Genomic DNA, 27,445 nt, shown 5'->3' with positions numbered 1-27,445 from the left:
AAGGTTTTCCCTGTAGATAACTTGTCCTCACAAGCAAAGCTTGGACACCAGTATTTACAACAGTTAGCAGTGTTCTTTAAGGAAAAAAAAAAAAAAAAGTACTTTCTTCATGAGAGTTGTAGATCAGTCTGTTAAGGTAGTGTAGTCTAGGGTTTGCATTCTGAGTGCTTTAAAAGGAAGACCAGGAACCGGTAAACAGCCAATTCCCACAATTAGAGAAGAAAGCATCAGGAGACACAACAGCCATGATAACCTAGGATCTGGGGAGGTAATTGAATCACCAGGCACTGCAAAAGAAGATTTAGCTTTCCTTTATAAGCTGACTGGCATCTGTGCAAGCTGATTGGCATTGTGAACATGCCCATGAAGGCTGGTGTTCTGCAAAACCTGGGTTCAGATGAATGTTAAATATGAGCTGGGAAAGTAGGTAAAGTTACAGACCTCTTGAAAAGCCCATTGCTTGCAAGGGCCTCAGGAGAACTGTCAAGTGTAAAGAGTCCAAAGGGGGGTGGAAAATCACAGCATACAGCATTTCGAAGTGTTACAGCATGTGTATTTTATTCTTCAGTTTTCCAGTTAACTTTAATAGCCAGCCTATACATTGAAACAGATCTGGCTTCACCACCTACCTGGTGATTCTATTTATTATTATTTTTTTTAATTACATAACACAGGTTTAAGTAAGGAGCTCATACTGTAATGCATTTTGCCAAACCAACCATAGTAAGTGATTAAAATACACTGCATCTTGTGTTTGAACAGATAATTAATGAAGTCTTCATTACCTAACCAAAGGAAAGTTAAGACCATTCAGGTAGATGTGCTTCACCCATCCCAAGATCCTTCTGTTTTGGGAGAATTCTATTTCAAACAGAGAGGGTATTAGGGACACAACCCTTTGACATCTCTTTGTCTGGGACCTAAATTAAAACGACGTAGAAGTCCGGCATAAAACTGAAAGAAATTCAACAGAATAACAGCATCATAGTGAAAGCCAAACTTCCTGTTTTGCTTGTTCGTTCCTCCTCCTCTCCCCCAACTTGTTTATTGTATGCAGACAGAATGATTTGTACAAATGTAGGTAAGAAAGCCCCTTTTTCTTCCCTTCAGACTTAGTCTGCCCTGTCTTTAAAGTAAACATTGGTTTGCCTGAATTAGTCTGACCATAAAAAGCCTGAAGTGATATTCAAATAAACCTTACAGTTTGTACTTGAGTGTGTTTCACCTATACAGAAAGGGCCAAAACACCAAATTCTGATGGATCTGGTCTGAAACCAGAGATTGTTTATATCTGTCTTTTTAAAAGGTGAACTGGAAGTAAGATACCAGACAAACATTACCAGAATGCCAAACAGTGCTACTCAAACCACTGAAGAGAAAGTTGCTGTGTGAAATGGCACCAAAACCTTTCTCACAAACATTTTGTGCAGGAAAATCTGTAAAATGCAGATGTAAGAAGGTGGCCAAGCAGCAGCACAGGGGCTTCGCATGACAAAGCAGGAAGGGGCCCTAAGGTTCAATACAAAAAGGGCTGATACTTTCATAACCTGCTCTTGCTGTTTCCTTGGATGGTCTCTGCAATATGTCCAACCTTGCCTCTTGGGGAAATAAACATTAGAAACCCACAAACTTCTGTCCTTTACCCTTTGTCTAATCAATGCAGTCCTGAGTGATAAAATATTCTTTTTTTGTGAAGTGCTGGAAACAACAAGTACTGCCCTGTAACAACAGGGAAGTGGAGACTCCCATCCATGGGAGCTCAAATGTTCATGAGTTAAAATCCTATTTGTGTCACACATTGTATCTGAGAACAAAACACCCCACATGACTGCTTTAAAGTAACAGTCTTTTGTTAGATACTGATCTTCTTTGGTTAAATATCTTGCTAACTATGTGCAGTTTCAGAATTCTTTTCTTGTGCCCTCCTAACTGCTGCCCCAGATGTTTGCCACTTTCCACAACTGATCTGAAGTGTATGTGCTCCTGTATAACTTCTGCCTCTGTCATCTGGCAGCCTGTATACTAAAGTCAGCATCCTCCTACAAGTCTCCAAAAGCATTTACTGCAGCATTATCCTGCACCATGTAGTATGCAAACCTTGTACCATATCCTACCCGAATAGTGGAGGTAGTAGTCATCCCCCCTGTGGCTGCTTAGAGAGAATTTGTAGCAGTTCTGCAAGGGATTTACAACTAATAACACTTGAAATAATCATGCAATTGATGCTCTCCCAACTTCTTATCAAAATGCTTAAATTGTCTTGGACTCACAGGAAAAAAAATAAAAAGACAGATTACATGCTGTTTTTGTTTTCTTAACTCTTTTAAAAACAATACAAGCATTATGCTATTAGATTACAAGAATAACTATGCAATTTTACATTCCAATTTTGCCTGAACTATTGTATGCTACAGGACATATTGGCAGAAGGCATAGCTTGATTTAGAGACTGGTTTTAGTAACCTTTCTTACAGTAAGAGACAATTCCTGAAGTAGTCTTTTTATCAGAAAGGTCAGGGAAAGATTTGAACATATCCATGTCTCTCTTGTGTAAGCTGTCCAATGCAGAGCAAGAGCAATATAAAGACAAAGTACTGGCCTGGCACTTGGGAGATAAAGATTCATGTGCTTGGTTTGCTACCATGCTTCCTTTCTGCTCTTAGGTAAGTCACAATCAGTGTTGCCTTTTCAAGTTAAAAGAAAAGGTAAATTAAACTTCACCATTTTTGGTGTTACTTGGTTTTTTTTGTTGTTTAATTTCAAATGCACTAAAAGGCATGAATTACTCAGGACATAACTTCATATGCAGTTCAAAACACAAAGTATCAGTTCATGCTGATACAGAAGTATCAGCAACCTGGAAGTACTAGTAATCATGCTTTAACTGATTGTCCGTTCAAGAGAAGTATTAGCTCCCTCTCAGTTACCATGTGACGAGAGCACTGCAAATTCACACCATAGCTAATATCCTATAAATGGTTTTGTAGCCAAATCCTTCTCTGCTGCTGCAATGTGGTTGAAGAATGCATGTTCTTAAGCGGTATCTCCTGTAATAGCAGGAAACACCATGCCAGCCTACTATATTTGTATTTTTGCTGGCTGCCTTGTGGCATGAACAAATAATGTTAGGAGGAATTTGGACACTGGAAACGAAGGAGGAGGAGTAGCCTCCTAACACAGAGGAAAATTGAGTTCTTATTTGGGCAGAGAAGCATCAAGGTTTGAAACGCAGCAGTGTCTTTTGAAGCAGTGAGCAAAAAGAGACTGCTCACCTGAGTGAAAGCTGTCTGAAACAAAGTCACAGCAGTTCCTGTGCTCACTATTACCCTGCTGCAACACACCATTAAAAAAGATATTCCTTAACATTAGACATCATCTTCCATAAATAATAATAAAAAGAAATAGTTCCATCATGCAAAAAAGTAACACTAGCACTGTTGATCTCATACATAATAGGGAAACCATTTCAACACTATCACCATTCTCACAATACTGATAACAGAATTAAAAGAAAAAAAAGAAAAAAAATAGTAAGGTAAGCTCTAAGAAAGATGGACAAAAGAAGAGAGAGATGAAAGAAGAAGAAAAAAGTAAAACAAAAAACACCTACCATCCTCTAACTTACATGCAGTAGCTCTTCTTGTATGTATGTACGTACGTATGCCACTAATGTGGCAAATTTATAAATAGCCCTTAACAAGGGAGGGTTTGACAAACTCCATGTAGAGCTGCTGCTTCAGAAGCACTGTGGTAGGCAAGTTTACATTATTGCTAGCTGTTATATCTGCTAAGTAGATAAAAGAGAACATTTAACCTTTAATGTATAAGATTTTTATTTTATTAGAAATCTAAGGTAATCAACAGAGAAGCTTGGGAGAGTAGAAGAGCCTGGCAAATCCAGGGGCAGCACCTATCAGAGTAGTCTCATAAAACAAATGTTCTGTAGCAACTGACTGCATTTGGAGGATTTTTGACTTTAATGCTTACATAAAATATTCCTATTTACATGAAAAAAATGGTTTGGGTTGTGGCAATTAAAGCGTTGTGCCCTGTATAAAGTGAACAAGGATTAGCTGTATTGTACATATCGTAATTCTGTAGTCGCACTTAAACAACATTTTCTTGATGCAAGATATATCCAAAATGGATTATTTCCCTTCTTTGTTAATAAGGCAAGCTCTGCCTTTAGTGCTAGGACATTGATTCTGCTTTAGCCTGTTTTATTCCTCATTTCTGTAGAGCAGACAGCTGCTGGACATCACAAGAATGTCCAGAGCGAGTGCCATTAAGAGGAGGGTGGCTGGCTGCTGCAAAATATTCTTTGGGCAACTGTGCTTTTGTTGCTTTCAATTACAATTAATAACAGAGAAAATAAGGAAGAAAAGAGCTGAGTAGGTAAGCTGGAAACTGATGATGGGAATATTAAACAGTGTGAAGCCTGACAAGAGCCAACTGTCCTATTCATACTGCTGAGTATCTTGCAAGAATAGGTTCTTATGACAGGGTCCAAATGACTGCCTATAAAAAAAAATATATATCTCCTCTGCCTGAGATTTCTTGCTACACAAAGGATGTTTTATCTACTTTTCCTTTTCCTCTTCCACCACCAATGCAGCAGAAAGTGTTTCTGTCACAGGTATGCTAGTGAGAAGGGCTCTGTACTGACTGCATTAGGTGATCATCTTTTAATGTATCTCCTGTTTAATAGTGTGTATTAAACCCTACAGACTGAATTGTCTGCAGGATTTTAGTTCAGTTTTTTGATCAGCAAGGGACATTGCGTAAACATTTCAAGAGTACACTAATGGTTTTCCAAAGTGCTGTGGGAAAAAGCTGGAAAAAGCATTTAAAGTGATTAAATGTAGGTTTGGTTGACGTAATTGCTGTGATTGTATTAAACCCACATTGAAAGGGAGCACCTTGGCATTGCCACCTATTCCAGTTTCACTTGAAAAGTCAGGAAATGGGGTCTCTAAATCAAGTGTCCATGTCCAGATGAGATGTCCAGAAGACTTTTTTAGCTGTTTTTGCCAGCTCAACATTTTGCAGACCCTAGGGAGCCCCAGCTGGCACACCAAGCCCATGTCGAGATTAGGGGCTTTGCAGCTGTGGATTAACTCTGTTTTCTCCTCCTGCTTAAAGACAGTTATGTTTTCCACAGTAATACCCTCCTGTCAGTCTGGTTTAGTAATGCTGAGTATTCCCGAAAAGTTTTAACCCTTGTGCCACTGTAGCCCAATGGTTTTCAGGGATATTCACAGACACTGAAGACAACACTGATGGGTTTTAATGCTCTGCTTTGGATTGTATGTGATGGAGGGGTGCAGATACCTGATGCTGGCAGTTAGACTATCTTTCTGTGTCAGTGAAGGGTAGAAATGTTGCTTTTTGCTTTTACTGAGTATTTCTTAGTTATTGAAAATAACTAAAATATCAAAATTAGTGCACCTTAAAAGGACTTGGATAGGACACTTATGCTGTGGAAATACAGAAAATAGAAAAGAGGAAAGTAAATGTTTTTATATCTAAAGAAAGTGTATATTTTTACTGCGGGACAAAATTACCTCTGTAACGTGAAAGACTTCAACTTGAAAATTGAAATGAAACTGGTCTAAAGTATACATTTTGGAACTAACACTTAATATGCGCATGGAACAGCTTCACATTTTTAAAACCAATACATCCATTTAAAACTACAAAGCCAGCTGTCTGCTAATAAGGTTGTCAATATTTCCATTTCACTTCTGGAATCAGAATATATGATTAGAGTGTAAATATTTATTTTTCACTAAATTCCTCTTCCAAAAGTATGAGAAACTCAAACATATAAATTATTGTTCAAAAACAGAAATGTTGTAAGTCAGATGCAATATGAGTTTAATCGAGATGTTATTAAGAAAATTAAACTTGCACAGATATACACATATTGATGTAATGGAAAAGAATAATCAGTTATCCCATCTACAAGAAGGGCCGGAGGGTAGACCCGGGGAACTATAGGCCTGTTAGTTTGACGTCAGTGCCAGGGAAGGTCATGGAGCAGATTATCTTGAGTGTCATCACGCGGCACTTGCAGGGCAAAAAGGCGATCAGCATGGGTTTATGAAAGGTAGGTCCTGCTTGACGAACGTGATCTCCTTCTATGACCAAGTGACGCACTTGGTGGATGAGGGAAAGGCAGTGGATGTGATCTACCTTGACTTCAGTAAGGCTTTTGACACCTTTTCCCACAACACTCTCCTCAAGAAACTGGCTGCTCATGGCTTGGACTGGTGTACGCCTTGTTGAGTTAAAAACTGGATGGATGGCCGGGCCCAAAGAGTTGTGGTGAATGGAGTCAAATCCAGTTGGAGGCCGGTCACTAGTGGAGTCCCCCAGGGCTCAGTGCTGGGGCCGGTCCTCTTTAATATCTTTATCGATGACCTGGATGAGGGGATCGAGTGCACCCTCAGTAAGTTTGCAGATGACACCAAGTTAGGTGCGTGTGTTGATCTGCTCGAGGGCAGGAAGGCTCTGCAGGAGGATCTGGATAGGCTGGACCGATGGGCTGAGGCCAACTGTATGAAGTTCAACAAGGCCAAGTGCCGGGTCCTGCACCTGGGGCGCAACAACCCCAAGCAGCGCTACAGGCTGGGAGATGAGTGGTTGGAAAGCTGCCTGGCAGAGAAGGACCTGGGAGTATTGGTTGATAGTCGGCTGAATATGAGCCAGCAGTGTGCTCAGGTGGCCAAGAAGGCCAACAGCATCCTGGCTTGTATAAGAAGCAGTGTGGCCAGCAGGTCTAGGGAGGTGATTGTCCCCCTGTACTCAGCTCTGGTGAGGCCGCACCTCAAGTACTGTGTTCAGTTTTGGGCCCCTCGCTACAAGAAGGACATGGAGGTGCTCGAGAGAGTCCAGAGTAGGGCAACGAAGCTGGTGCGGGGTCTGGAGAACAAGTCTTACGAGGAGCGGCTGAGGGAGCTGGGGTTGTTTAGCCTGGAGAAGAGGAGGCTCAGGGGAGACCTCATTGCTCTCTATAGGTACCTTAAAGGAGGCTGCAGTGAGGTGGGGGTTGGTCTATTCTCCCACGTGCCTGGTGACAGGACGAATGGGAATGGGCTAAAGTTGCGCCAGGGGAGGTTTAGGTTGGATATTAGGAAGAACTTTACTGAAAGGGTTGTTAGGCATTGGAATGGACTGCCCAGGGAAGTGGTTGAGTCGCCATCCCTGGAGGTCTTTAAAAGACATTTAGATGTAGCCCTTAGTGATGTGGTTTAGTGGAGGTCTTGTTAGTGTTAGGACAGAGGTTGGACTAGATGATCTTGGAGGTCTCTTCCAACCTAGACGATTCTGTGATTCTCTGATTCTGTTAGCTGCCTTCTACATTGCTGTTCTTTTTTCCTCCCCTTTCATTTTAGGAGATTACATAAGATTTTTTAACAAAAAATCAATATTCATCTGTAGTAATGGTTAACATAAAACTCATGCAGAGATGTTATTACCTGTAGCATCTACAGTTACCCTTATAAAATACTTGTCTGAGTGATGAGTATGGAGGTGTGGAAGAGCCTTCTCTAAGAAGAGGAGGACAGTGGAGAAAAAATGAAATTTTTATAATTCTTTGTAGTACTTTGATTTTCTTTTTCTTTCCTTCCAAATGTGAGCAAAGTTTGGACTCTGGGGAAGGGTGAGCAGGGAGGACTGACTTTTCAGGGGAGGGGACTAGAATCTTTCTCTCCTGCCTGTTGGAGGCTGTCTCCAAAAACATCTTCACTTGTGGAAATTATATCGATTAAAGAGATTATTACATTGGAATCTAAGAATTGCTTGGTAATTGTTTCATCTTCAAAGGCTCTCTTGCTTAAGGATTCTCTGTAATAGGCCATTTTTAAAGTGAAGCTTATTTCCCTCGAAACCCCTTGTATTTCCAAAATAATGCCTATTTATAGTGATTGGAAGTGTCGCTTTTAACAGAACATGTAAACTGCAGCAATAGCTATATGCCTGAATAAGGATGCCTGTAAACAATCACCAGTCCCAGGCTGTACATTCTGACACAAAACCATTATCCTTAATGTGGCATTACTGCTGAGACCTCTCTCAGCAAGTAATGGGTTTATTTTGGATTTTGAGTGCTATTTGCAGAGAAAACCCAGGTGATTCTTACTGTGGGTGAATCCTTTGCCTCGGGTGATTCTTGCTAAATTCTGTCTGCTCTGAGTAGGTCTTAATATTAACGAGTTTTTCCCAAAATAGGTGGAAGTAATAGCCTACAGATACATGGTTTAAAATTGAGCTGTAGTTGCTTTGAATGTAATAAAGTTTGAGCACTTCTTGCTATTCAGACTTAATGGTGACATTTTTCCTGTTTTTTTGTTTGTTTGTTTTGTTTTGGTTGTTTTGGTTTGTTTTTTTGTTTGTTTTGTTTTGTTTTGTTTTTTATAAACACTCTCTTATGAACAAAACCTTTTAGAAAAAAGTTTAGAACCTCTCATTAAAGTTACTCTCTAATGTTTGTGCAAGGTGGAGTATGGAAGCATTATCTGTAGGTTTCACTACTTTGTTTCTATCTCTTGTTGTGTCTTCTCTTCCTCTTTGTGAGCTCCATTTAACTCCATCTGTGCATCATCTTCCTGTTGCCAATATAGTACTTAATGCAAATATTGTGACAGGCCCTCTACATTTTGCATGGTTTTCTGCCCTGGTATAGCTCAAGCCATTTGAGATCTCTAAGCAGCAAATGTGTTCAGCCAGACAGATATTCAAAACAGAGCAAAGACTTAGCAATGCAACCAACTTCTTTGTATACTGGAAAGAAGAGTAAATACAGTCAATTATGAACTAAAATTGCACCTGAGACAGCAAGCTAAGATTTACTCTGCTGACTGTAAAAACTTCCTTTAACCTTTCCTCAGGGTCCACATAAACGTTATTAACTGAGAAATGAAAGCAAATCATTGCATTGCTTTTGTTTCCATTAGAATGGTGGTTTGTATGGTTCATGTTAAGAGAAAAATAACAGCAGTTAAGATGTTTGGAGACATTGACATCAAAGGACTATCTGACCTGTGGGCACTGGGCCTATTAATTACATGAGTATGAGCCACTTGTTAAAGATAGAAGTATGCCTTCTTCCCGCAGACCTCCAGTCAAACGGTAGGAAGAAGGATATGTGCTTGTTGCAGTAAATGCAATGCTCTGCCTCTCTGGAATAGCACTTGCAATGCTACTTGAACGTAATGAGGCACAGTCAAGAAAAAGTTGGAATCAAGGCATTTAAGGTCTTGAAGCGGCTTTTAATTCAGGTGGCCAAAGACAGATGACTTTACTGGTGGCATAAGATGTTCCTGCTCTCCTAGGAAGCCAGAAGGCTTTGCTCCGTGGCTGGTTTGAGTTCATTGGTGTTTCACGAGAAGAAGTACTGCATCCTGTTTTGAAAACAGACAGATGAAAATCTTGGTCTTTTATAAAGCTGCCATCCCTCCGTTGCTATTTCCAGGCACCAGAGAGGGGGAATGGACTCTGGCTTTCTTGCTTAAAAGGAAGTTTTGAAAAAGAGAAACCTCTGGAATTCTCACCCTGGAAATGCCTACACTTCCTGATAAACTAGAGAAGGGAAGATGGATTGATGCAGGTGTGCTCTCTATTCTGTTTAGAATAATACGTGGCAAGAAAGTTCATAGAAAAAATATTAATCATTCTGTCCTACCCACTGATCACCAGAAATACTCTTGCCACAGGTGACCTTGGGAAGAGCAGTATTTAACATGCTTGCAATGATGACATTCATGAAAGATGTCTGTTCTTTAGAACTGAGTAAAGCTGAATTTATTGTGCCTGGGTGTGCTTATACAAGTGTGTGTGGGGGGAGGGGGTGTCGCTGTAAAATCTGTAATGGATTTTTAGTTGCCTGTTAAGAGGCGATAAGGGCAATGTTAATGATTAGTCTTAAAATAGTAGCCGGATGTATTTATTGGTCTTGTTTAGAAGTAGCATTGCCAAGCTTGATACACCTAAAGCTGGAGATGAGCTATCACATGTTACTGTAGGGAAATACTTAAATACTAGTAGTTAGCTCATTTCGAAGTCATTCTGTCTGCCAAAGAGATCTTAGTTATGAGAGAATCTGCAGAAGTATCAGTGGAAATCAGTTTGATTGTCTTATCCCAAAAGGGGTGTGTGTGCGTGTGTGTGTAAATTACACCTGTTTGTCTCCGTTTGTTTAATCATTTCTTTCCGTTTTGCATTATGCTGTTTCTTCTGTTAAAGCATTTTCATTGCGCATTAAGAAGCCTCTCAGGAGTTGCTGACTGCAGCCTACTGAACCATGGCCATGGGTGCACAAGGGATGGTGCAGTCAGGAACTGGCCAAATGACACCAGTGGAGGGAGGTGACAAGGGTCAGGGGCTCTCAGACACAGACCTGGAGGAAAAAATGCCTGAAGAACATATCGTAAGTTTAGCTGTCTGGAGCTCAACACAGTAATGGGGTTAAAAAAAAAAAAAAAAAGCATATATCACTAGTTATTCCTCTCTTGTACTGGGAAAAAATCAGGTCTTGTGTAATGTTAAAAAGAGGCATTCTGCACTCCACAAGAAGTTCCCTTCTCTCCTTCCACTGCCCAGGGAATGAACTCAGCCAGCATTAACTCCACACAGCCAGACGAGTCTCATTGCTTTTTAACTCTCCCTGTCAGGGAGCTGTACCCCAGTTGCACACACGTGCACATGCATTTTGGCCCTGGTGCATTCCCAAGCATATCTCTTGTTTGCATTCCCCAAGAAAGAGTTCCTCATAATTTCTTATACGATCATGAAAAAAATGTTATATTTTATTATCCCCTCTCCCCTGCAACTAGTCTGAACATTAATGAATCAAACCTGTTGAGAGAAGATGATAACAGATATGTATCTTCATAATTATTATTTGCAGAGTATCTCACCTCCCTTCACAGACACTGCTTTGTTCCCTTGATGACAGTGCTGTTTCATAAGGCACAGGATGATGTCCACATAATCACCAACTATGTAATTAATGTTCATGGAACAAGGTTTTTGCCAGTTCCTCATGCTGTTTCCATTTATGGAGGTGTAATCTCTCTGTCTCTGTAACATTCTTGCTTTCTAAACCTCTGGTAATTCAGTAAATGCTGCCTGATGCAGCATCTCAGGAAGACTGTTGAATACACTATTCCTTCCTTCTCAGACAGTAGTGAATGACAAAGCATGTAGCAATTAACTTCAGGCAAGACTACTCACATCTATGAAATGTTTGACCCCAAACATTGATAACCTTAAAACTCATCTACCTTAGTGTTTGGGCATCAACTTCTTTTGAAACATCAGCTCCTAAAACTGTCTTTCCTCCGGCCTTGCCACATTTTTTTTTGTTCTTTCCACTGATTATGTATCTTTGTTTTCCTTTCCCCTCACCATAAGTTTAATTTTTCTGTACGCTTCTACACATTGTTTCCAGATGTTTCCAAAGTAATTTTATTATTTTTTTTTCCCAAGACTTTTGCTGAGACTTTCCTTCCATTTGAAGATCCTTCTCATCAATTTTGTCCGAGATTAAAGTGAATAGGTTGAATTAATAAAAGTGGGAGAGAAGCCCAGGTAGCTACTAGGAAGTGCCTGGGCTGCCTAGAAGGGTTTGAGAGCTGCCTGACAGACTGCTGCAAAATGTTGCTCTTCTGCTTTAGGGAAAGTCAAGTTAGCTTAGAAACCAACAAAGCAGAGGATATTACCAGAGTAGAGATCACAAAAAGGACACAGTGAATAAAAGAACATAAGACAGATTAAAAGAAGAAGAAGAAGAAGAAAAAAAAAAAAAGTCACAAATGGATGGAGCAGGAAAAGATTAGGGTATATAATCATTATTCCCAAAGCTTTCTCACATCTATTCTAGTGAAGGAGTCCAAATATCCAAGTCATTTCTTGACTAGAAACATATATAACACAGTATAATGCACACCCAGATGTTCTCTCCCTGGTTTCTTGAGAGGGATATTAAAAATGTCTGTTGTATTTTTCCCTTTGGTCAGTTCTTTGCTCTCATCTATGATGAGACTGTGCATATGGTTCATCACTGAAAAGTCTAGGGTTAATTTTCTGGGAACAGAGAGACAAGAAAACAGACCTGTGCTTGTAAATACAAAGTAAGCCCTCTGACTGTGTACTTAGTAAGTACTGCTGGGCATGGTGAGGTCTGTGCAGGACACGGAGTTCTGCTGGCAGACTTGGCAAACGTTTCCTTGCACAGAGTTGACAGGGAAAATAACCATGCATGCCTGAGTCTAGTGAAGTCTAATGAAGTCTGTCATCCTTAATGTATATAGACCTGAGCATCTGCACTTCTTAGGCAGGGACCTTGCTATGCAGTTTATCTGCTTTGTTTCTTTCTGCAAAGGCACACCTACGGACCAGCCTAACTGAACCCAGAACAGCTCTAAGTGGGTTTTTGGTGCAGTTCTCTGTGCGGGACTTAAGTGTGTTTGAAAATGTTTGTTTCAATTTCATTGGCCATGTATATATAATATCTTGATACATCTTTTTAAAGCACCCTAATGTAGCTGCAAAATAACTCACCGCACTGTTTTCCACCTAGCTGACCTTTTCCTGCTTTTAGCAAACACAAACAAGTGTGAACAGCCTCTCTGACTACTGAAAAGGCAGGAAGCCAGAGTCTCTCATCACTGGCATTCATAAAGCTGCCCGTTCTTTCTGTCTTTCTCAGTCATTATTGCCCTCCTAGAAGCAGAGATGTTTTCTTAAACACTATACATCTATTCAGAAACACCATCACCAAGGAACCAAAAGTCAGGAAAGCAAAGCAGGTTTTTTTAAAACAAAAACAAAAACAACAACAACAAAAATATGTGTGTTGAGCAAGTGAGAATTGGGCATTTTTCTTCATAAGTTTCATTTATGAAATGGGTATAACTTGGAATTCTGTCACCATTTGACAGATGACTGAAAGCTCTCCATGCCTGTATAGTCAGTTTACTGACTCTGTGATTCTCAAATGTGTCATTTAAAGCTCACAGTGAGGAGCTACTTAAGAAAAAAATCATCTCTAGTGGCAGTATCTTTGCCATGAAAAGCTAAAGTTATAAACCATGCAAGGCTTACAGGGAGAGAGAATATTTTTGATTTACTCATAGTGATGTACCTAAAAAAAGAAACAGATATTTCAACACACCAGCCCACCTAGAAGACTAAAATAGAAGAGGGAACTTTTAAAGCTAAATGCAGACTTCGATAGGAGAAACCTCATAGTTGACTGTGAAGGTCACTGCTACTCTTTCACTAAAGGAAGTGCTCTGCTCTGCTTGAAATGGGAGCTAAAATTAGCTCAGCCCCATCTCAAAAGTCCAGTATTCCATGTTGTGCACTATGTTATCACATCCTGTTGATAAAGTTCTATTTGCAATATTTTGCTTCCTTTCAGAGGGCTTGGTCTTTGCCAGCTACCACAGCTTCTCTTGGCATCCCAGAGCCATGGCAACTATTTTTTTCATGTTTTTACCTTGTTGGAAATTCAGTTGAGCTTATACCTCTTTCTGTGTTATCTTGAACTTGTCGGCTAATACTACGCACTTAGACATGAAAGTGTGATGTACTTGTTACACAATATATTTGCTGTGGTTTGAGCCAACAATAACTGCTCTCAAAACTTAAAACCAACTGTTCCACTTTAAGCAATACAGGACATTAAAGGCAAACTGAGAAACCACAGCCCAAACCTGCTGAAAATGTAAATTGGGTATAGAAATGAAAGTTATGTATAACTAAAGTTTGTCAAAGTATTCTCTGTGCCAGACAAAATACCTAAGTCTCTGTGCAGCTGTGGAACTGAGTTTTAATTTTCCCTTTTGTACTCCTGACTTTCTCTTCTTAATGCATGTATGCAGAAAAACATCTGTTTTGATGCCAGGAAGCATGCACACTTCTTACTCCCCAGTCTATGGTCAGCCTGTGGGGTCACAGGCTAACTACACCCAGACAGATTCTCTATGTTTGAAGGCAAATATTTACTCTTCTGGTTAGTGGATTTAGTCATTTTGACAGCAAGTTTTTGGTCATAGTTCTGTTTTGTTTTGTTTTCACTTGTCAAATACCTTGCCCTGGCATTTTCTTTGTGCCAATGAGGAGCTTTGTGCAAGGTACCATATTCCCTAGCTAAAAAATGCATATGTCCAGTTACTGCCTGAGGTCTCTGGCCAATGATGGAGCATACAGCTAAGCTCAAGAGGAGCGAAATACCACAGTAGCCTACCTATCTTTCATGGGTGCCTGATGCTAATAATAGCTTACATCAGAAAATGTAGCTAGTAGGAAAAGATCAAAGTGAGTTGCTGGAAAAATCTACTGGGGATTTACAATTTCACACCTAGCTTTTTAGGGCATGCTTTTTGTTCATCTTCTGTCCGTCTTAACCACTAACTGCTATCATTTCTTTACTTAAAGAGGCCAGCAGACCTGCTTTTTTGTCTCTTCATCCTAGATACCTTAGCTTTCATTAGAGGCCTTTTTTTTTTTGTGATTTTTTCTTGCACACAGTTTACTAACAACATGCTTTAATGCTTCAGATTAGCAGTCACAATAAGCTTAACTGCAATAAACTAAATGTAGTGCCAATCATTTTTAATATTTACATAAATACAGAAAATACACATAGCCTGGAAAAGCTGTAGTGAAACATTAACTGAGTTTAGTCTAATCTCAATGGGAAAAAGAGTGCAGGATATCATCTTTCACAGACGATGTGGTTGCTTCACTTGGCTCTAACGGCAGCAACCTTCAGCCCACTTTTCCATCCTGAGCAGATTTTTTTCCTGTTCTGTTCAGGATTGAATTCAGCATGTCTCAGCTGGGTAGTAAAGAGCTTCTGTAGCACCTGCAGCACTGGAAGAAAGTGCTGGCTTGCATCTAACTACCAGGTAACCCAGTTTTCTGTAGGCCATCAACCTCTTCTACCTTCCACTCTAAATTCCTGAAGTTCTTCTAATAGCACAGGCATCACTGCCTTGCTGACTTTGATCATTATATGCAGTGGTTGAGGATTAGAAATAGAGACTTTTACTCTTGTCTGCTAGAGAATTTAGTTATTCACAACTGTACTTACTCGCTACTGTGCTTATTCACAACTATATTTAGTTATTCGCAGCTATGCCTATTTCACAAGCATACTTAATTATAGAAAATAGGGCAACAAATGCCTTCAGTCTCCCAAGTACTTGTTCTCCTCTTTTGTGCATCATGATTATAATATATAGCAAGTAGCCTATACATGACTGGTTATTGACAACATACATGTACATAGAAAAACAGATAAGGTTGTTCTGGAGACAGATAACCTGCACCATGGGCTCTTTGCCCCATGTATCTCAGAACTGTTTTGGTGTAGTCTGTCTTAATCTGAGCACCAGTAACTCTGGCTTCTGCTCTGCTGCTGATTCAGGAAACTGCTTTCCTACTAGTAGAAAGAAAATAAATGCCAAGATTAATTGCTAAGAAACTGAGTCCTGTCCTGCATCCCACAGACGTTGAAGACTGATATTGGAAGGGAGAAGGGAGAACAGGAAGGGAAATAAACCGACTGAAGTAGTGAACTCTTTGTTCTTTTTAGAGGATTTTGACTACCCTTTGGCATTATTTCCTTTAACAAGGAGGTTTTATGTTTAAGATATTTGGGCTTTGAGAAGGGCTATAAAAAAAAAAAAAAAGTAAAAGAATCTAGACAGTTCTTTTAGGGCACAAAACACTACTCCAATTGTTCTTCAGGTTTGAGGCCAAGTGTCTCTAATACTGGGCATGATGCTTTACCATCACACAGATCTTTGTTCCTTCTGCATGACTGATGCGGTTGCATAATGGGCCTAGCAGTCTTTTATATGGGAGACAGGCTAATTCTGGGCATAACCATTATATCACTGTCATGCGGTATCTTAAATCCTGGTCAAACGAAGTCCCGAGCACCTCCAGCAGCATACTGAAAATCAACAGTGCCTTAGCAAAAGCAGAAGTAGCAGCTGGAAAAAAGCAGCTGGAAAAAGTAGGCAGAAGAGGTGGTCATGGTGTCAGGATACCTCACTAAATATCTTGTGGGCAGGTGTTTTTTTGTCTAAGTGGGTACTTGGGAACCTTCACATTGTAGGCAGAGGGAACGTGGTTCCTACAAAACACTGCCTGAAGTATAAGGTTATGTCATATAGTCATAAAGTTAAACTGTTTCTTAAGGACTGATTGTACAGTTGGCACTCTTGATTGCCTGACTTACCGGGGAGAAATGGAGGTTGTAGGGACCTTTACTGAATGAAACTCTGTATCCGACAGACAGTATTATCTGTGCAACCACATCCTCAGACGTTAACCTTGCAAAGTTCAAAAAATAACAAAATTGATCAACATTTAGGGGTAAAGGCAAAGGCGTTACAGCCTTCACCTTTGCTGTACTGATAGCTTTGAGGTTCATATAATTTTTTTTTTTTTTTTTTTGGTCTGGAACATACAAAACAAACAAGTCAAGCTGTCAGAAAAACAAAATGAGAAAAATACCACAATGTGCAAACATGTGGTCTGATTTCACTTGTAGAAGTAGGGTGCCTGAAGACATTACTGTTCTTTCCTGAGAGCCTGGGCTAGTGTCTGGAAACAAGCTGTGAGACATTACTCACCCCAAGTAGCATAGGAGAGGACTGCGAGAGTAGTGAGGGATAAGAAGAAGCTGCGTATTAACTTGATACTGACACTTGAACGGATGTTTATTCTTTCCATTTATCTGCCATTTATCATTTATCTCTGCACTGGAGAAACACCTATATAAGTCAGCCATGCATCCTGAGCACATGTAGTCCTTAAATGCCTGTCTTTGGGGATCTAATACAGGAGCCTATAACCACCTCAACTGCAGACCTGCCTTCCTGCTGGCCCCTGGAAACAGAATGGGCAGATTGGGAACTTTGCTGGTCACATCCCCAGAAAGAACCAAAATCTAGCACAGCCTTTGTGACCTACTGGGCTAAGTACCCTCATTTTTGGAGTTTTTTTCTGGGAAAACATATGATTGTCTTAAGCTCTTGGTAGTCTGCCTGCTTTTTAATTAACTTCAAAAGGAACTGTGAAAGAATTCAGGTCTTTAGAAATTTTGCCAATCTTTAAACAAAGGAAACGAAATATGTTAACTATAGAAGAAGAACGTCTTTTGCACTAGCTCTGCAGTGAGTTAGGGAGGGCGAATGGTCTCATATCTGTGTGGAAGGATGATCTGTAACACTAAAAGTCTGCAAGGCAATGGCAAACTGATAAACTGTATGGCGGCATCGGATCAAATGATTTGTTCTGTGTCTTGTTCAGTTCTCATGTTTTTTATATTTTCTTCACCCTACAGGCTATGAGATGAGTACTTTACTGGAAGCACAGCAGCCAGTGCCCTGGAGAACAGGAAAGGAGTCAACATTCATCATGGATCGGATCGTTTTGAGCAGACTGCCATAATCCTATTTCCCCGGACGAGGGCACTCTGTGATCGCCCAAGCAGACAGCACAGCCCTGACCAAAGCTTTGTGCCAGCAGCAAGCGATTGCTGCGGGCAGGTGGGTAAAAGGGAGCCTGGTCTGACAACGGCACCCGCGTGGGCTGTCGTGTGAAGGCACGATGGACCGGCGCTCCCCACGGGTGGGTGCGACTGTAGGGCTGCTGATTCAGAGGAAATACAAATAGTCCAATCTCAAACCCCAGACAAGAAATAAACAAGAATACTTTCTGAAAGCTCAGATGGATTTTTATTTTCTCCTTTTTTCTTTTTTTACTTTCTTTAACTCCATCTCAGCATTTGAACCCAGCACTGCCAGGGAGAGATATGTGCTTGAGCGCCATGTCAGAGGAAGGAAAAATCATGTCTGTGGCACTGTAGGAAGGAACTTCGGGTTTTAGACAATCTGGAGGCCACCTAGATGATCTTAGCACTGATCTCACATAAGGGCTTCAGTGTCCCATCAAATTTATGGTCCTGAACACAGTGCCATGGCTTTGTTGCAATGTAGAGTTGAATGCCCAGGGTTTGCCACACTTCTTTCTGGGTACTCAAGCCCTAAAACACCTCTTTTCCCAATACCTGGGTAAGAAAAAGCGGTTCCTGCCAAGACCTTCCCAGAGCACCCGTAGCAACTAACCACAAGCCTGTAATTAGGGCAGTAGCAACACTGTCAAATTCCCATTCCTCACCTGACCCAGGGATTTATGTATACCCAAGCTTCCCAGCCCCTTGATAATCAGGCTTTTATGAAAAAGCTGTACATGTCTGTGAAAATTAAGCTGCTGGTATAAAGGATTACTTTCTTCTGGAGCCAAAGACAGAAGGCATTGCTGAAGCCTGAGCATGGGCTACGCTTGCCCTGTTTCTTGGCAGGGTAACTGCAGAGCCGCATAGTGATTTGGCTAGAAAGCTGCTGTCTTTACTAGTCTGCAGATGAACTTCTCATGCAGGGTACAGGTATACTTGAGGACTATGTTGGCACAACTCAGAGAAAAAAATAGATTACCATACTCAGTCTAGCAAGGATTGCTTTTAAGATATGAAAGAGTCAGTTTCAAGTCATTGTGTTAGTTGTCTATTTTATCCAGGAGAAAAACTTTAGAAGAAAACAGTCAAATATATTAATATCAAAATATCCATTAGGTCTCCACAGAAGCTAGGATATAAAAGTATGTAAGTGCCAGCACATAGGCTTTTAGAACCCTCTGTAGAACTTAAGTATTTAACACAGAGCCTACAGCTAATGTTTCCTGATGAGCTGTGTGTCATTGCACTATGAAAATAGGGCAAAACTTGAAAGATAGTGGAAAGACTGGACAAAAGGAAAAATGAAATAGCAGATTGAGAGGCAGAAAAGGCAAACACAAATCATCAGTGAGATTAAGAATGCTCTCTTTTTTTTTTTTTTTTATTCTTGCAACATTTTTTTCTTTGTAAAAACTTGCAATGAAAATTATGGTAAATAAAGACTGTTTTAACTATCTCCCCTTTTCCCGACAAATCCGTTTGCCTTAAATTTGCTTTTCACCATGTGTAGTACCACTTCTTTCCAGTGGAGGGAAAACGTGTACATCTATCCTGGCTATCTTCCCTTTCCATATATGCATCTTAACACAGCAGCCAAAGCAACTTACTGACAGAAAACAAAGTGTCATAAAATCATTTTTACATGAAGTAACTTATTTTGCAATAACTCATACTAATTTGGAGAAAGTTAAATTGTGTAATGGAAATAATATTGGCCTGGGAAGCCAGTGCTTATAAGCTGAAGGGAGAGTTGGCACAGGACTGAGTAAAGTCTGGGTATCCTAATTTTTTCCCTATTGCTGTTTTTGTCCCCCATCCCTTTGACTAAACACTAATAATACTATTATTAATTGACTAGGCTTTGCAGAAGAGGTAGAAAAAAAGACCTCCATATGGAAAAGCATGTTCAGTACCTAACTACAGATGTGCACATGCAGAGTGTACTTAATCAAATGTATTTGACACTCCTTCAAAATGCAATATTTATTTAGGGAAACTTAAAAATTATTGTTTTCACTTTTTCTCTTACTGGGGATTTCTGATAAAACTTACACAGTGTTGTTGACAATGCAAAATGAGTGTATTTTACTGTTGTTTGAAGATCTGAAATGAGGGATATTCAGGGACTAACAGTACAATTTTGCATACAGTTACATGCTCAGATATTCATTTGTATTAAATTAACTAGAATTCTATTTTTACCAGAGTGTATGTAGGCAAAAGAATTTCTAGTGTGTATCAACAAGCACACAATACTTCATAAATGTACAACATACCAAGAAAGTAATGATCTTTGGAATATTTGCATCCTCAGAATGGAAGAAATGCAAAACTTTGTCGGTCCAAACTTTCATATTTTAAAACTTATCTGTCATACACATACTACACTCTTCAAGAATCATCTATATTCAGAGATCTAGATCAGAGGTCAGGGCGTGTGGTCCCCAGACGTCTCTGTGTCCGATACGATAACTCAGCGGGCAGAAACTTCAATTTCAGCTTGCAAAACAGCATCCTGGAGGTGGGGAGAGCACGCTGTAGCAGGAGGTGCTTGCCTGGCTGCAGTCTTCCTGCTGCCCCACTGCAGTTCTTCCTTGCCCCCACGCTGGGAGGCAGCACCAGCAGCGCTGGGACCTGCTGCTGGCCACTGCCTTCCCGCCTCAGGGGAAAATAACCTCAAGGAGGGAAGTGTTCGGAGGGAGAAGAGAGATGTGATGCTCAGAGTATCTTGGGGAGGGGAGAAGAGTAAATGTGATGAGATCTGTGGGAGACTGTCTGCTCAATGCAAAAGGAACGGGGTAGATATTTACTGGTGCATCATAACAGTCACGGGCTGCCCCGAATGGCAAAGCCACCACTGCCTTTAGAGGTGCATTGTGTGATGTAGATGTTTGAAGACTTATTTGTCCTCCAAAACAAAACGTTAGAGCCGGCTGTCGCTGCCCCGAGCTGTCAGACAGCTCCGATCGCCCGGGGGCGTCGTGGAGAGGGCTGCCCGTGCAACAGGGGGACCGGGGAGCGGGCAAGCGGAGTGCGAGCTTGGGTCTCAGCATCGCGCAGGGCACCGTGCTGCGGCGGCGCTGCTTAGGCACGGGTGGGGAAGAAAAATATATATACGTGTATACACCTCCCTGCCTTCCTCCTCTGCAGCCGCGAGAACGGACGGACGGACGGACGGACGGACGGCCGCCTCCCGCGGGCCGGGCCGGGCAGGACAGGAGGGGAGAGGAGGAGAGAGGAAGGCAGAGGAGGGGAGAGGGCGGCTCCGTCGCCGATCCCCGCCTGTCCCCGCCGCCGGGGGCCTATCCGGGCGGTCTCGTCGGGGGCGGAGCGGGGTCCGGGGCGGAGCGGCGAGGCGGGGCGACCGCCCGGGATATAAGGGGCGAACCGGGCGGCTGCCCGGAGTCGGGAGCGGGTCGGGAGCGGGGTGGGGAAGGGTTCGGGGTGGGTAGCGCGGAGCCGGCGAGGCGAGGGGCTGCGCGGTGCGGTGATGGAGCTGCTGCGGACCATCGCCTACCCGCCGGGAGGCGGCGGCGGCGGCGCCTCCAAGGGCTGCGAGGCGGCGATGGGCAGGGGCGGCGGCGGCGAGTCACGGAGGAAAAAGGCTGAGGAGCAGCCCCACCAGCACCCGCACCCAGCCGCGGAGGTTTCCCGGATTATTACCGACCCCACGACGGGGAAGCGCTACTGCCGCGGGAAGGTGCTCGGAAAGGTAATGGACCGTGCCCGCCCCGGCCAAAAGGGGCTGCTCTGCCTGCGGGGTGCACCCCTCGGACCCCACAGCGCCCCGGGTTCGCCCCGGCCTCCCCCTCGGTTCCAGCACCCATCCTGTTCCCCGGCTCATACCGGCCCCGGCGAGTCCGCGGAAGTGATTTGGCTTTGGGGGGAGCGACACAAACCCTCGGGCAGCCGATGAACGCGCAGCCTGTCTTTTTACCAAATTGTCCCGTGCGAAGGAAGTCGTGCTCCTTGACTAATACGTGAGCTGGTGAATGACTAAGTGTGGGGCTTCTTTCGTACCTGCTGTAATTGCCTTTTTTTCTTGTGTGTCTCTTCAGGGTGGATTCGCAAAGTGTTATGAGATGACAGATTTGACAACAAATAAAGTTTATGCTGCAAAAATCATTCCTCACAGCAGAGTAGCAAAACCTCATCAAAGGGAAAAGGTGTGTGTGCATGAATTATTATATTTTTTTTTTCCTCTGAAACTCTGTACATGCTGGATTGCCCAACCATCTTTTTCTGAAATGGTTGTGATAGAGCTGTCTGCTCAGCTCAAGCTAGTGGTCACAAGGTTAACAATGCTTCTTCCCCCTCTTGTCTCTCCAGATTGATAAAGAGATTGAGCTGCATAGAATGCTTAATCATAGACATGTTGTGCAGTTTTACCACTACTTTGAAGACAGAGAGAATATTTACATTCTTCTGGAGTACTGCAGTAGAAGGGTGAGCATCAACTGGGAGAAATCCAGTATTTACTTGCCTGGAATCTGCAACTAATTTAAATATGTAATGTGTAAAAGGTATTTTTCATGGCTTCTTTAGTTGCCATTTACCTGTGTATTAATTTACCTCTGCTTAAGAATAATCCTGTGTGCGAATGTTCAGTGACACTTTGTTTTTCCTTTGTATTTCCTCTGCAGTCCATGGCTCACATCTTAAAAGCGAGGAAGGTATTGACAGAACCAGAAGTGCGATACTACCTCAGGCAAATTGTGTCAGGGCTAAAGTATCTTCATGAACAGGAAATCTTGCACAGGGATCTTAAACTAGGTAAGTTGTGCTCCTTGCTTACTTCCAAACACCACTTCAGTCCTGTCAGCCCTATACCACTTTACACCTGTGTGCTGATAGCTTAATTAATAGAATCAGCTTAGTCTGTCTTTATAGTGGAAACTTGGAGTGCTTAAGGGATGACATTCAGTATTCATATTAAAAAAAAAAAATCTTGGCTAGCTTCTGGCTTTGAACAAAGTATGACTCAGCACCTGTGGCAAATGCATTCCTACCTAGCAAGAAAAGGACTGACTGGAATTTCTCTTTCTGCTAGGTAACTTCTTCATTAATGAGAACATGGAACTGAAACTGGGTGACTTTGGCTTGGCAGCTCGTCTGGAACCACTGGAGCACAGGAGGAGGTAGGAGCATTTTTTATTTTTTACTTTTTAATGAGAAAAAAAAAAAAGGAAAGCCTAGTAGCAAATGAATCCAAATTCACTCAGGAAAGAGATCCTGTTCCATAGCAAAAGCTAGTTTCTTTTGGCATTGAGATTTCCCCTCTTAGAAAACAGGCTGCTGTGCTTTGACGTTTGCTTTCCTCTGAGCATTTGAATAATAGCAAATGCCAGAGGCAGGGTATCTGACTAATAGTGCAGATATGAGTCTGCTTTTCCTGTGTCATGAAGACACCATGAAACATGTCTACACTATTAGCATTCATAGAAGTCCTCTTCAAGGGCCTCCAAGCTCTTGCCCAAACATGAGAGTAAAACCTGCCCTATGAAAAATAGCTTCTCTCCCTTTTCTATCTGGAATACTAACAGGTTCTGTGGCCTCTTTGATTTGCAGAACAATATGTGGCACACCAAATTACCTCTCTCCAGAAGTCCTCAACAAACAAGGTCATGGCTGTGAATCTGACATCTGGGCCTTAGGCTGTGTAATGTAAGTACTTTGTTGCCTTTGAAACAAAATATTTCTGTTTCTGGCTTAGGCTTTTAAGAGTTCAAAGGGAATGGATGTGGGACTGCACTGGTTTACAGCCCTTTATATATGCCAAACCAAAGTGCAGAAATTCAATTTTTCCTTCTTGTGAAAAGGAGACAAACATTTTCAGTAGTTGCAGATATAAATTGTGGGTGTATAAAACATGTAAAGTTAGTTTCCTTTTACTTTTAAACAGGTATAAAATGCTTTCATTTTGCTTTTCAACAGGTATACAATGCTGTTGGGAAGACCCCCATTTGAGACTACAAATCTTAAAGAGACATACAGATGTATAAGGGAAGCAAGATACAGTCTGCCTTCATCTCTCTTGGCACCTGCAAAACACCTAATAGCTAGTATGTTGTCAAAGAATCCTGAAGACCGGCCCAGTTTAGATGAAATAATTCGACATGATTTTTTTGTACAGGTTGGTATTGTCTACTGTTCTGGCTGAAAACTATCCACCCTTAAATAGGCACCCTGTGGTCTTAAAATTGCTTTTTGAATCTCATTTCCACAGGGCTTTACACCCGACAGACTTTCTGCTAGCTGTTGTCACACCGTTCCTGACTTCCATTTGTCAAGTCCTGCTAAAAATTTCTTCAAAAAAGCAGCTGCTGCTCTCTTTGGTGGTAAAAAGGATAAAGCTAGATACTTCGACACACACAGTAAGTGAATTAAAATTATGCTTGGAACTTACCTCTTTGTCATCAGTGCTTCAGTGTCGTGCTTGTAACATACAGCTGTCAGATAACAAGGGAGCCCCTGTACTTGTCTCTGAGCTTCCTTGGATTAGGTTTGACCTCTTTATCAATAGGTATTGATGGCAGCCTGCAACCTACACCAACTTACATAAGTAAATGCTTCTTCTGGCATACTGACAATCTATATGGGCCATCTGTTAGCCAGTCTATTTAAGTTTGCTCTCTTAGTGATCTGTGTATAATGGCACTGCTGTTCTGGGAGACTATGGTGGGTTTAAAAGTACTTGCTGGAAGGAGACAATGCACTCTGCAGCTAACTTGTTAGGTTTTCTGTAATGCAGGATATCGAACACTTCTAGATGCAACATTAAGGTTTTTTTCGTTCTGTTTTCCTGTGTTACAGATAGACTAGTTAAAGAAGATGAAGAAATTTACAAGCTCAGGCATGATTTGAAGAAGACATCGATAACCCAGCAGCCCCACAAACACAGAACAGATGAGGTAAATGCAAGTGTGGTTCAATTCAGATCCAATAACAGTTGGGTGGAGTAGCTATAATTAAGTTATATTTGACTTGCATATCACAGCTGAGACTGTACACAGCATAGTCAAGCTTAAATGATTAGGAGAATTGCTTTAAGAAGGCATAACCGAGCTTCACCAAACTATGGTAGCCTTTGTAGGGAGACTATCATTTTTGTCTTTTGAGTAATTACAGTATCTGCCTAGCACCCATTGTCTATGTGGAAACTAGTCTGCCAGGTGCTCTTTCCCAATATTCCAAATTCAGGGCTTCAGTTTATGGTTGAATACTATTGCTTCTTAAAAGGTAGAACACTGAAGTCTAACTCTTAAAATTTTGGTGTTAAGGCCTGCATCCAGCTGTCTTCTGCTCTCCTGCACTAGTAAAAGATTAATAGTGTTTAAGATTAAAATTGAAGATCTGAAGAATGGAAGGACTTGGCATGCTTCTTTAAGCTCAGTCTAATAGTAGTTCTTTGTACTTTCTTGAAACATTAATACCAGTCTTCCTAGAATTTTTCATTTGTTGATAGACTGGAAAGCTATGTGAAAACTTGTATGTAAGCCTTGGCTCGTGTTATGTTTTACGTTTACGTGTCTGACATCTCTTCTAGGAGATCCAGCCTCTTATCACAACAGTAGCCAAGCCAGGAGCATTACCAGAAACTAAGCAGGTTGGAGACTCTATTCGGATGATAGTCAGAGGAACTTTGGGAAGCTGCAGCAGTAGCAGTGAATGTAAGTGCAGTGAAATGTAATCTCTGATTCTAAATCCCACTCTTACTTTCTTCGTGTCTCCAGACTTAGAAGTCTGGAACAAACAGCTGCTTCCCACCCCATATTTTCAGTGCTTTACATATTTTATATATAATATTTTTAATATTTTAATACTTTTAATATTTTGAAAGAATTAAAACTGGAAAGCCATAAAGACTGAACTTGTTAAAATTACAGTCCAGATAACTTAAAGGTTTAGAATTAAAGCTTTCTCTGTGTGGTTATATCAGTCTAATAATCCTTCTCTTTTAGGCCTGGAAGACAGTACTATGGGAAGTGTTGCGGATACAGTCGCAAGGGTTTTGCGTGGATGTCTGGAGAACATGCCAGAAGCAGATAGCATTCCCAAAGAACAGCTGACAGCATCCTTCCAGTGGGTTACAAAATGGGTGGACTATTCTAACAAATATGGCTTTGGCTACCAGCTGTCAGATCACACTGTCGGTGTCCTTTTCAACAATGGGGCACATATGAGCCTTCTGCCAGATAAAAAGTAAGAATAATTACAAAACAGACCACTCACTTGGGCAATTTAAACTTGATGCTTTTATCTTACATCTGACATCCCGATTTTTTTTTTCCTCATACAGGACAGTCCATTACTATGCTGAGCTAGGCCAATGCTCTGTCTTCTCAGCTGCAGAGGCTCCCGAACAGTTCATTAGCCAAGTAACTGTACTGAAGTATTTCTCACACTACATGGAAGAGAACCTCATGGATGTAAGTTCAGCACTTTCTGGATGTTGAGTTGCAGAAGTGAACCTTCAGCTAAATGAACTGTGAGTTCTTAACATGATGTCTGTTCCTTTCCCTAGGGAGGTGATCTGCCCAGCCTAACAGATGTACGCAGGCCCAGGCTTTACCTCTTACAGTGGCTTAAATCTGACAAAGCATTGATGATGCTCTTCAATGATGGCACATTTCAAGTAAGTCTTGTTGCATCACCTGACACAATGCTTCTACAATCCTTGACTGCAAAATTGGATAAGTGGCAGTCACTGAGATGAGAATTTATACAAACAGGAGCTCTCTTCTCTTTTGCAGGTGAACTTCTATCATGATCACACGAAAATCATCATTTGCAATCAAAGTGAGGAATATCTCCTTACCTACATCAATGAAGACAGGATATCCACAACGTTTCGCCTGACAACTCTTCTGGTTTCTGGATGCTCGCTGGAACTAAAACACAGAATGGAATATGCTCTGAACATGCTGCTGCAGCGATGTAACTGAAGGGACTGACTCTTAAACCAAATGGACATTCTTGTTCACTGTGAAACTTACAGTGGGGATAGTGGAGCAACTAGTATGTTGATGATGGATGTGTGGTGGTACGAAAACTTGACTGTCATAGTGTGCTGGGCACACTTCTGTTAGACAGAAGCCTAAATCTACTGTTGGACTAAAATGGTGTGACAAGGAGTTCTTCGGACCATAGTTTTCCTTGCTTTGTGTGTGTTAAAGATACTTTTGACATGAATTCTGAGCATAGTGTGACTACTTGCTCCTGTGTAAGAGAGCATTTCTGATGGAGTTAAACTGTGAATACGCATCTGGAAAGGGAGGGAAGGGTGAGCTCCATTGCTGTGGAATAGCTGTTACAAGCAACAAGCAGCTTTTAGCTGCTTGACTGTGAACTATGGCCATACTTTTTTTTCACCCCCTTATTTTTCAAAAACTACCCACACTTGCGGCTGGCAAAGTGCATTCCTTGTTAATAATTTTTTTATTTATTACAGCCTAAAGTGAAGTATTTATTATACAACATTTTTTTTGGACCTTGGCATTTTAAATATAATTCTGTTGGCAATAAAGATAATGGAAAATCTGAAGCATCACTCTCCACTCTTTTTACAGTACAACTTAACCTTCCCTCCTTGCTATTGATAAACATCTTGCAAGTCTGCTCTCCTTATGCCACTTAAAAAAAAGAAAGTCTGCTACAGCTCAGGCTACAAATGACTGAAGCTTTAAAAATGAGCAGTCTGTCCATGTCTATGCACACTTGTAGTCACAAGCATCACTAACTCACTGCTAATTATAGCAGTAGCCCTGAATCAACAATTGATGAAGCTGTGGAGTAATGATATGGACCTTGACGCTCACTTATTTTCCTAGGACAAAAGCCTTACGCTAAGGACAGCATAAGGATGGCCTGGCCTGTATTGCAATCCCACTGCTCCTAGGA

At 41.4% G+C, this 27,445-nt stretch overlaps 1 protein-coding gene and 1 long non-coding RNA gene across 2 annotated transcripts in view; both read left to right on the top strand.

Annotated features, from left to right (window-relative positions):
• Positions 1–19,086, top strand: part of LOC136788955 (uncharacterized) — a 35,641-nt gene extending 16,555 nt beyond the window's left edge. Inside the window, exon 3 of the long non-coding RNA XR_010827609.1 lies at positions 17,372–19,086. This is a non-coding gene — a long non-coding RNA (uncharacterized lncRNA). The remainder of the gene's footprint in view (positions 1–17,371) is intronic.
• Positions 19,087–20,953: 1,867 nt separating this feature from the next.
• On the top strand, positions 20,954–27,089 carry PLK2 (polo like kinase 2). Its single transcript, XM_013180595.3, has 14 exons — positions 20,954–21,257; positions 21,604–21,711; positions 21,875–21,991; positions 22,189–22,318; positions 22,596–22,683; positions 23,114–23,209; positions 23,480–23,678; positions 23,772–23,919; positions 24,359–24,456; positions 25,092–25,215; positions 25,507–25,747; positions 25,845–25,974; positions 26,070–26,180; positions 26,299–27,089. The coding sequence occupies exons 1-14, from the start codon at positions 21,036–21,038 to the stop codon at positions 26,488–26,490; spliced, it is 2,004 nt and encodes a 667-aa protein (XP_013036049.3). The 5' UTR covers positions 20,954–21,035; the 3' UTR covers positions 26,491–27,089.
• The last annotated feature ends 356 nt before the right edge of the window (positions 27,090–27,445 follow it).

This window comes from Anser cygnoides, chromosome Z, assembly GCF_040182565.1.
Source record: "Anser cygnoides isolate HZ-2024a breed goose chromosome Z, Taihu_goose_T2T_genome, whole genome shotgun sequence".
Taxonomy (NCBI): Eukaryota; Metazoa; Chordata; class Aves; order Anseriformes; family Anatidae; genus Anser; species Anser cygnoides.
Note: the sequence above shows the minus strand (reverse complement) of the source record. Positions and strands in the feature narration are given on the sequence as shown.